The sequence below is a fragment of the Lactuca sativa genome, chromosome 4 (genome assembly GCF_002870075.4).
Source record: "Lactuca sativa cultivar Salinas chromosome 4, Lsat_Salinas_v11, whole genome shotgun sequence".
Classification (NCBI taxonomy): Eukaryota; Viridiplantae; Streptophyta; class Magnoliopsida; order Asterales; family Asteraceae; genus Lactuca; species Lactuca sativa.
In genome coordinates this window covers 334,851,622-334,862,549 of record NC_056626.2, presented here as the reverse complement: position 1 = coordinate 334,862,549, position 10,928 = coordinate 334,851,622, and the positions used below count along the sequence as shown (strand labels likewise).

The 10,928-nt window shown below is 40.6% G+C and overlaps 1 protein-coding gene across 1 annotated transcript in view; it reads left to right on the top strand.

The window, feature by feature from the left end:
• The first annotated feature begins 1,210 nt into the window (after positions 1–1,210).
• Positions 1,211–10,928, top strand: part of LOC111917894 (protein DETOXIFICATION 14) — a 28,615-nt gene continuing 18,897 nt past the window's right edge. Inside the window, exon 1 of the mRNA XM_023913527.3 lies at positions 1,211–1,551. Coding sequence (XP_023769295.1) covers positions 1,318–1,551 — 234 coding nt within the window. The 5' untranslated portion in view covers positions 1,211–1,317. The remainder of the gene's footprint in view (positions 1,552–10,928) is intronic.

Here is a 10,928-nt window from a genome sequence, read left to right as displayed (position 1 = left end):
AACTCATCTCCCATGAGCATGACACGTCGACACACCACGTACGCCTAGAACCTGATGCGTGCGTACATATGACAAATTTCAACCTTAACTTCATTTGGTCATAACTTTCGCATACAAACTTTGCTTTTAACTTTTTTTATATCCATAGAATCGTTTTTGGGTGAATTACAACTTTCTTTTAGATTACCTTTGCTAAAAGGTAATATACTTTCACTTTCAATTTTATAAACAAACATTTATACTCTATTATCTTTAAAAGTGAAAACGGGCTGTTACAGTCTACCATGGTCTGACATTTTAAATCTTAGATTAAACATGTGGGGAAGAAATCACAATTTAGAAATTGTTGGTTGACGTGGTTGTCGGACGTCGGGTCCTACACAAGGTTGTTTGTAGGGATGAGCAAAAGGACCGAACCGGCCCGAACCGGACCGGAACCAGGAACCGGCTTCAGCCAAAATCAAGAACCGAACCGGCCCGGCAGTTCTACCGGTTCCCGGTTCCTACCGGTTCTTGTCGTGTCTTCAAATGTTGGAACCGGTCCTTGAAAAATAGCATCATACGGTTCCGGTTTTTGCCGGTTCTACCGGTTCCGGTTATATTGGTTCCGGTTCCTGCCGATTTCCGATTCCAAAAATCCACAAAAATAACGTCCTGGTCCCGGCCCGACCGGTTCCATCGGGTTCCAGTTCCGGTGCCGGTTCCGGTTCCGGTACCGGTTCCCCGGTCCATATGCTCATCCCTAGTTGTTTGTTCGCTTTGTTGCAATGAACTTGAGGTGGGTTGTGGTTATCGCCGGAGACTATGGTTGGGCAAAGGTCGTCGATTTCGAGTAAGATGGTTACCGGTTGAGAGGAGAAGAACGACAGATGTTCGATTGTTTAGGGTAAAAGGGAGAAGATGATTGGAAATCTCTTTAGAAGGTAAAAGGGTGGGAGGGTGGGCCAATGGGTTTTATATTATTTTATTTTCTAATTACATTAAAAATAATAAATAAATAACATAAAAAAATAACTAACACAAAATAATCGTTTTATATTTGGTAGGGACTAACGTAAAAAATATACTATTAAAATTGTCGGAATTAATAAAAAAAATTATAGACTAAAAACCATCGCTTCTAATTTACTCAAATACTGTATTTATAAGCATTTTATTTGGCATGAATCCAAAATCCATTTGACCTGGCCTCGAACTCTACTTATAGTCTGACTACGTGTGATTTGGGCTTGAACTCAGTTGACTTAATTACAAATATAAACAGCATAAATCTCGACCCTTCATATCTTTCTGACACAAAAAGGAAAGAGAGTGATCATGGAGGAAGGGCTGTTGCCGACTGCAAAGCAACCACGTCGGAGATGGAAGGTTATATTGGCCGAGGAGGTGAAGAAAACGTCTTACATCGCCTTGCCAATGGTGGTGGTGACTGTGTCGCAAAACCTTCTGCGGGTGGCCTCCATGTCAATGGTTGGTCATCTTGGTGAACTTGAACTCGCCGGCACCGCCGTTGCTACTTCCCTCACAAACGTCACTGGCTTCAGCCTCCTTGTAAGTCCTAATGTCTCACTTCCTTAAAAGAATCTAAAAAACTATACTCAAAACGATGATTTTTTTTTTTTTTTTTCTTTCCTACTCTTGTTCGTTGGCGCGTTTGAAAAATATATGAAATGCGATCTTAATTTATAAGCTTTAAGTTGCTAAGAATTAAGATTAAGTTTCAGCAATTTAGACAACTCTTCAGTTTAATGTTCAAATCCACAATCTTTTATTAAAATAAAGTAAGGAAACTAAAAAAAGATAGGTTGAATCTTTCCGGGTCCAAATGCATTTAGTAGATGTGGAAAACTAATAAATATCCTACAAATAATTGATGGTATTGATATATAATCATTAATTAATTATTACTAGCATTTATTAGAGCTGACTTCACTATACCAAAATATATAAAAGAAAAAATTAGAAAAAAAAAACAATATTAACATGTATATTATTGACGACATACTATAAATGTTTTGAACTTGCTTAGGATCGCCTCTTTGATAATAAATCTTGAACGTGCGAACAATATATTAAACATGTAAGATGTAAGATTTTGAATCATATTCATTCAATATAAAATTTATATCTCAAGTTCTCAACTACTAATGGTATTGAATCATAAAACGACAGCTATTTTTTAAGAACGTAAAACTTTAGTTCGTTTTCACCGAACAAATAAATAACTATTGGAAAACTGTAGAAAAAAGAATCACACTGAAATAGTTTTGATCGGTCCAAAACGGGTTTGGTTACGGCAATAAGCCATATTTGATACATTTGTTGGTATGTTTGTTGATCTATAAGGTTACTTGTTATACTTATACTCCGTATTCCATATTCCACTACTTTAGAATCGCATCACTCCCCATCTCCATTTCCAAATCTATATTATACATTTGTTAGCCCCCAACATTTTTATCCCCATTTGTTATTATTATTATTATGATTATTTTTAGTTTTATCCTTTGGTCTGTCACCAATAACTACTTTAAAACGAAATAGCTTAAAATGGAAAAGATGAAAAAGGAAAGAGTCGAAGTGGTGACTTCTTAGGGGCGGGGCGTGTTAGCTGGTGAGCAAAGAGATCTCTTTGTTATTGCATAAAAACCTATTAAATTGTGCCAAACCAACGTAATTCGAATCAACAAGCTACTTATTCCTATAATAAGTATATTTTATCAAAGTACAATATCCTAATAGAAATTAATTTGAAGGTATGTGTTTTAATAAGAAACTATGAAAATACAAAACTATAATAACAAAAAAAGAACATTCAATGTTATTTCTAGCATTTAACCCTTAAAACTCTACTGGCATCTCATTTACTTGGTTTCCCAACAAATATATCATTAGAGATAACCAATTGTTTCTTAGATGAATTATAAATTTTAACAATTTTGATTGTTTTGATTGACTCAAGGTGTAGCATGTCACATTGTTTATTAGATGAGTTAGATTTTTTTTTTCAAACACCAGTAATACAAATTAGAGAGTCATTGACTTACAAGCTAACATGCCATGTCCTTCAAGGAGAAACGACAGTTTTGACTTTTGTCTTCAAACACCAGTAATACCAATTCATGATTGTCTAGGGGATAAAATGATTTTTTTTTCTAAAAATAGTAGAAAATGGGAAAATGTTTGGTCTAAATGTAAACTTATACATAAATGTTAGGGTAAATGATGAAAAGATATTTCATGTCATCCAAACTGACACGTCATTATGAACTATTAGTGACGGACCAAGGGACCAAACATAAACAGTTTTCCAAAATACAATGACATATAAGGATTAAGACAAAAGTCAGGGATAAAACTGATACATAGGGGTGGGTTCAATAGAAAACACATGTAAGATCCCAAAAGTCATGGAAAAAATTTTCATCTTAAACCTCTAATCACAACCATAACTGTTTACAAAACATTGTTTCCAAAGATAATAATCACATATCAGAGTGTCCCAAAATTAAATGTCATAAAATCAGAAGGATGTGCACGATCACACCTTTGCTTTTCCCCGGTCATCTGAAGTACTTGAAACATAAAAAACTTAAACCGTAAGCCAAAGCTTCGTGAGTTTCCCCCAAATACCACATAACAAAACATATACTGGTTCTACAACCTCCTGCTTGGATTACCCCTGGCCCATAACCTTGCGGTTGGATTGCCCTAGTCCACAACATTTCGGTTGCATTGCCTAACACATACTGTGTCTACAACCTCCCGGTTAGGTTGCCCATATCTCATAACCTCTCGGCTGGAATTGTCCGGGTTTATTTACTGACAACACAAAGTAGTACAATCTCAACCCCACCACACTATGTTGAAATATATAACATATAAAACACATAGCAGCAACCAGATAATCATGTAGATCTTAGCAGATCACTATAGCATAGCAGTATTCCAAACTGGAATACACAATCTACTGGGCCGACATTGGTGCCTTCAACCCACAAGTTTAGTGAGGAAAACTAACCAATCTAAAACGATAGCAGAAAAGAACGCTGCTCTAACTGTCAACTCTAAGTGTCACCTACATAGAAATAGTGACCTAGAATCAATTCACAACTCAAAATATCTAAAATACCCCAAGGTCAACTTGGCCAAAGTTAAAGGTTAATAAGTCAACCGAGTCAACTCACGTTTAGTATGCTCAGCGTACACAGCTACTACATCCGGCGTATTACGCTTCTTGACTAGATTGTGTGTAACATTCCAAAATCGAGACCCAAAATTTTTTGTTTGAAAATATATTACTTATAAAAATATTCATCAAAAACAACATTACAATTCCTTTTACCACAAAATCATAAGTCATAAGTTTCAAAAACATTCTGACGAATAGTATAATATCAGAGTACAAACCCCATGCTTCTCAAATGCGGAAATCATGTGCAAATGTGTGATGCGTTGCTACACCGCCAGCTCCTTCCCCTTAGATGAAGAGATACCTGAAACCAAAATTAAAAACTGTAAGCACAAAGCTTAGTGAGTTCCCCCATCATACCCATACCAAATAGTGCATAATCCTCGGTATCTTTCAACCGGTAACCGTCAGGCATAGCCAGGAGCTGGACTCCCCCTCGGTATCTTGCAACCGGTAACTGGGAACTAACCTACCCTTCGGTATCATTCAACCAGTAACAGGGAGCTAACCTCCCCTTCGACATCCTTCAACCGGTAACCAGGGACTATCTCATCCCTACTACTGCTAAGACACATTAAACACAATAATCATATCAAGCACATTAATCATATCAAGCACAATAAGCATATCACATATGAGTCCTAGATAATTATCACAATGACAATCATCTATCCAACACTCTCACTTGTGGGCCGGCATTGTGGCCATAGACCCACCCCTACTAGAAGAAAACTCACCCTGAAGTCATGTGGTGTCTGCACTGATCTCAGTGTGGAAATCGACCCTCCCCGACTTCTCAATCCCTACACGACAACTCTTCTAAGTTATCAACTCAGACTCGTAACCCTTACAAGGTTCACTCAGTCCAAGTCAAAGTTAAAGTCAAATCTATGGTCAAATTCAACACCTGGTTGACTCGACTCGCCGAGTGAGCCCGTCAACTCGTCGAGTCCCAATATCCACAAAATGTCATAATCTCGTCCCTACTCGTCGATTCTAGTAAGAGCTCGACGAGTTCGCCTTCAGCAACACATCGGACAATCTTCAACTGACTCGCCGAGTTCGTCCTTGAACTCGCCGAGTTCATCTTCATCCATAAGAAGACGTTCAGGCTATGACTCGCCGAGTTACCTTTGAACTCGCCAACTCCGTCTTCATGTGGCTAGGACATTGCCTTGAACTCGTCGAGCCTGTTCATCCACTTGTCGAGTCCTATGATTTCCAGGTCCCTAGTGAACCTAAACAACTGGGGGAACCTTCGATCTTAACAACTGGTTCAAAACAGAAAGGATTTTGTGGAAAATACACCCCGAATCGCCGAGTCCCAAGAACGACACGCCGAGTCCCTCTATGTACAAAACTATACAATCGATTATAAAGGCTCTTAACGCGTCAAAACCATAGATCTAGTCTCCTAGGGTCCATTTTATACGTAAAGCTTCAAACTTGGTGTACATGCATGGGGCCTTTGGCTCAAAAAGCCTTAAAAAGTGGTCTACAAGATGCATAGGGCTCTCATGGGCATAAAGTTGGCACCTTTATGCCATGAGAACTCCATATTACACCCCACAACCCAAAAATAGCTTAGAATGCCCTAAATATACCAAAAACCAAGCCCTAAAGATGATTAAACACCTGGAAAGTCAAGATAAAAGCTTTTTACCTTAAATGGGTTGGAAATAGGCAACAATCTTTGGATCTTCTAGTTTTAACTTGAACCTCCAAGCTCCTTGCCTCTTCTCAAGCTTCACAATCCACCAAAAATGCACAAGAATGGCCTTAGAACACTCAAACAAGGCTACAGTTTCAGGCTAATGTCTTCTGGAAGTATAAGGGACGATGGAGGCTGAGATAAGTTGTTTAAATAGGGTGCAAACCCTCAAATTTAGGGTTTCACTCGAAGAGCATCTACTCGCCAAGTCGGTCTCCCAACTCGTCGAGTAAGTCACTTAAACTTCCTGCAGATCACGAGTCTACTCGACGAGTTGGGCCCCCAACTCGTCGAGTCCCAGAGAAAATATAAGCATTAATTGAATTAAATACATACTAGGAAACAAGTGTTACATTGTGGGGTCTTAACCTCGTAGGCACAACGTACCATCATGTATGTCCAACGTACGCGTCTGGCAACTTTCCTTTCTAATAAGTGCTTCATCCATTAAGAGACTTCGTCCAAAACCCATATCTAGTTCCTTATAATTTCCTAAGTCATAAAGTTTCCAATTTTATTACTTTCCAAGGCTATAAAGTGTCTAATAACTAAACCCTAACTTATTGCAAACACAATCACCTCATATCTCATGCATGAAGAAAGGAAAGGAACCAAGATCATATTTTTATGATTCTAGACACCTAAAAACGCAAGGAAGGACACCCCTTATGCTTGGAGTAATCTATACGCATGAACACCAAGAAAAGGGTACCAAAAAGCATAAAGCTTAAGAGCTAACAAGATCCAAGGCAAATAAACATAAAGGTTTGAACTTTATACCTCCAAAGGCTGAATATATAAGGTGAATCCACTTCCTTCTTCCTCCTTCAAGAACACCATCAACGCACTCTAAGCCTTAAAATGCTCACAAAGGTGGATTAGGGTTTGCAAGGTATGAAATAGGGCTGAAGGCTGATGAGGGAAGGAGTCTTGGGGAGCTAATGATGCTTATATAAGGTCCAAACCCTAAATATTAAGGTTTAGGCATCAGCCACATATGCCCAACGTACATTGAGTACACCTAGCGTACTAGGTTGCCCAACGCATTTTCTCTTTAAGGACCAAGGGACTACTTTTGCAAACCATTTTCATAATAAGGGCATAAATGGAAAGTTACCTGCATAATGGATGTTACGATTCTCCCCCACTTGAATAAGACTTTGTCCTCGAAGTCCAGTGCTATGAACAACTCAGGGTAGTGCTCCCACATCTTCGCATTTGGTTCCCAAGTCCATTCGGAACACTTCTGATGCTGCCACCAAACGTTGGCCAATGATACGTCTTTGTTGCGCAAGGCTTTGTCTTCCTATCCCGAATAACCACTGGTCTCTCAACATAATTCAGGGTATCATCAACCTGAATATCATCCAGAAGAATAATCTTTTAATCATCAGCCACACACTTCTGAAGCTGCAAACATCGAAGGTGTTGTGAATTTGTCTGAGCTCCTCGGGCAGATCCAATCGATAGGTTACCATGGTAATCACTCGAAACAACCCAATATATTGGGGGTCCTAACTTTCCCCTCTTCCCATTGAGTATTACATCCTTCTAGGGTGATACCTTCAGTAAAACCATGTCACCAACCTGAAATCCAACTCGGATCGATGCCTGTTGGCATAACTCTTCTGCCGACTCTGTGTTGTTTGTAGTCTCTACCTGATCTGCTGAATAAGATCTGTTGTCTGAAGAATTACCTCGGTCTTCCCCGTGACCCTGTGATCGACCTCTCCCCAACAGACACGGGTACGACATTTCCTCCCATAAAGAAGCACAAATGGTGGCGCACCGATACTGGAGTGATAATTGTTGTTGTAAGAAAACTTAGCTAGGGGAAGGTAGAAGTCCCAACTCATACCGAAATCTATGAGACAAGATCTCAACATATCCTTAATTTTTTAATGTTCCTCTTGCTTTGGCCATCAGTCTGCGGATGATAATCAGTGCTAAAATGTAACCTCGTGCCCAGTTCCTCATGGAACCAATGCCAAAATTGTGAAGTGAATCGAACATTCCGAACTAATAGAATAAAAACCGAAACACCATGTTTGGCGATCATCATGCGCACATACACATCGTCTAATTTCTTTGTCGAGGAGCTCTCTTGAATAGCTAAGAAGTGGGCACGCTCAGTCAGATGGTCCACTATAACCCAAATCGCATCAAACCCCTTAGTCGTCCGAGTTAACTTGGTGATGAAATCCATGGTGATCTGTTCCTATTTCCACATGGAAACCTCCAAAGGCTGAAGCTTGCCATGTGGCCTCTAGTGCTCGTTCTTCACCATCCGACATGTCAAGTACCTCTCAGCATACCAGACTATCTCTCTCTTCATGCATGGCCACCAATAACTAAGTCTCAAATCCCGATACATCTTTGTGGCTCAAGGGTGTATCGGAAATCTAGAATTATGTGCCTCCTCCAATATAGTCTGTCTAATCCCACCGAAATCTAGCACCAAAACCTGTCCGCACCAGGTCAACAATACATGACTATTCATAGAAAACATGTCAATCTCGCCCGTAATTCTCTCCGGTTTCCAATTTTCCTTCTTCACTCCCTCGGCCTGAGCCTCCATAATAAAATCCAGAAGTGGCGAATCAGTCAAAATCTTCATACGCAAGCTTAGAATTAGCCGACTTGTGGCTTAAAGCATCCACAATCACATTTTTTTTCCACGGGTGGTACAAAATCTCACAAGCATAATCCTTGGCCATTTCAAGCCACCTACACTATCTCATATTCATATTCGGCTGATTCATGAGCTATCTCAAACGCTTGTGGTTCGTGTAGATGGTACATCGGACCCCATACAGATAATGCCACCATATCTTGAGAGCAAACACCACTTCTCTAAACTCCAAATCATTCGTCGGATACCAAACCTCATGCAACATCAGCTGTCAAGAAGCATAAGCAATAATACTCCATCACTACATAAGAACTACCCCCAGACTAGTGATGGAAGCATCACAATACACGAAAAAAATCCTCAACACCCTTAGGGAGAGTCAATACAAGGGCGTCACATAACTTCTATCTCAATGTCTCGAATGTACCCTGCTACTCACGCCCCTAGCGAAAATCCACGTCCTTCCTCGTGAGACGAGTGAGGGGTACAACAACCTTGGAGAAATCCTGAATGAATCTCCGATAATACCCTACTAATTCCAAAAAATTTCTAATCTCCGAGGGAGGCTTCGGAACCTCCCACTGCATAACAACCTGAATCTTGGCTGGCTCAACCAAAATTGTTTTCTGGTTAACAAGGTGTCCTAAAACTAGACCTCCCGTAACCAACACATACACTTCGAGAACTTGACATACAACCGTTTCTGCCTAAAAACTCCCCAAAAAATCTCGAAGGTGCTCCTCCTGCTGTTCACTGATCTTGGAATAAACCAAGATATTATCGATGAAAACAATAACTAATCCATCAAGCATTAGCCTGCACACTCGATTCATCAAATCAATAAATGTCGCAGGAGCATTGGTGAGCCCAAACAGCATCACCACAACCTCGTAATGACCATAAGGAGTCCAAAACGTCGTCTTTTTTAATTCCTCCTCTCTGACCCTCATCTGGTGATACCCTGACCTGAAATCGATCTCGGAGAACCAAGATGCACCCTGCAGCTGATCGAAGTGATCATCAATCCATGGAAGTGGGAAGGTTATTCACTGTCAACTTGTTTAACTCCTGATAGTTAATACACATGCGGTGAGACCCATCATTCTTAGTCACAAACATGATTGGTGCTCCCCATGGATAACTGCTCGGCCTGATAAACTGCTTGCCCAAAAGTTCCTGAAGCCGAGTGGACAACTCCTACATCTCTGGTGCTGCCAATCGATACGACGCCTTAGCAACCAGGGCTGCCTCGGGGACCAAATCGATCCTGAACTCCACCTGAAGCCGAGTGGACAAATCGATCCTGAACTCCAAACCTGCTCAACCAGTCCATCCCTACTATCATGCACACATCGCTCATGGGGATAGGGATCAGGTCAATCGGGTAAGACACCCCAAAAATCTCCAAAACACAACCTTGAGCTCTATGCAGAAACCCCATGTTTGATGACGATAGAACCCTGTAATGGACACTCCAACTCTCCAAGAGTCATATCAAAACTCCTACTGAGAGATTGAGATATAAAAGACCGACTAGCACCCGAGTCAAAAAGCACAAGAGCATGCAAGAAGTTCACTAAGAAGCTACCTATCAGAATCATAAATATAAGCATCCCATAAAAAAATCTGACATAATAATAAATGAAAAGATACTAGTAACGATATCCAGTGCTGCCATGGCCTCCTCTGTTGTGAGCTGGAACGCCCGACCTCGAGCCCTCGGGGGCTCCGCCTTACCCTGGCATCCATCCTTCATCCTCAAGGTAGAAGTAGCTGATGCCCGTACGGGTATGGCAGCAAGAAATGGAAACTGGGCCTTGACATGGCCTACCTGCTCATAATGGTAACAAATCTTGGAAATCAGTGGCCGAGCCTGTTGGCGATAGTCCTTTGCATAATGTCTCTCCTTGCCATATTTGTGGCACCTAGAAGAAGATCAGAAAACACCCTCATGAACCTTGCAATACTTTCCATAAGTACAACCCCTCTGTCCTCCAGAACATAAATAGTGGGCTTGAATTGTTTCGTTGTCGGTTGGGACTGAACTGGAGCATGATGCTACTTCCTCGTCTGGGTCTCTATCTCAATCTCTCGTCTCTTCACGACGTCCTGAAGCTCATCGACGATACCGTATTGTTAGGTGGACACAAACTGTCGGATAGCTATCTTGAGCATGCTCAAGTACCTAGTCATCTGGGCCTGCTCCGTAGCAGCAAACTTAGGGCAGAAAAGTGATGGGCTTTACAGGCAATAACACGGATAAATCCTAATACACTTTCGGGTACATGAAACCTATTAGATCTAGTCATAACACTATTGAAGTAACATTCTATTGAAAAACACAAACCCTATAACCCTAGCTAATTTCGAAATTCATAAACAAGTTAGGGATT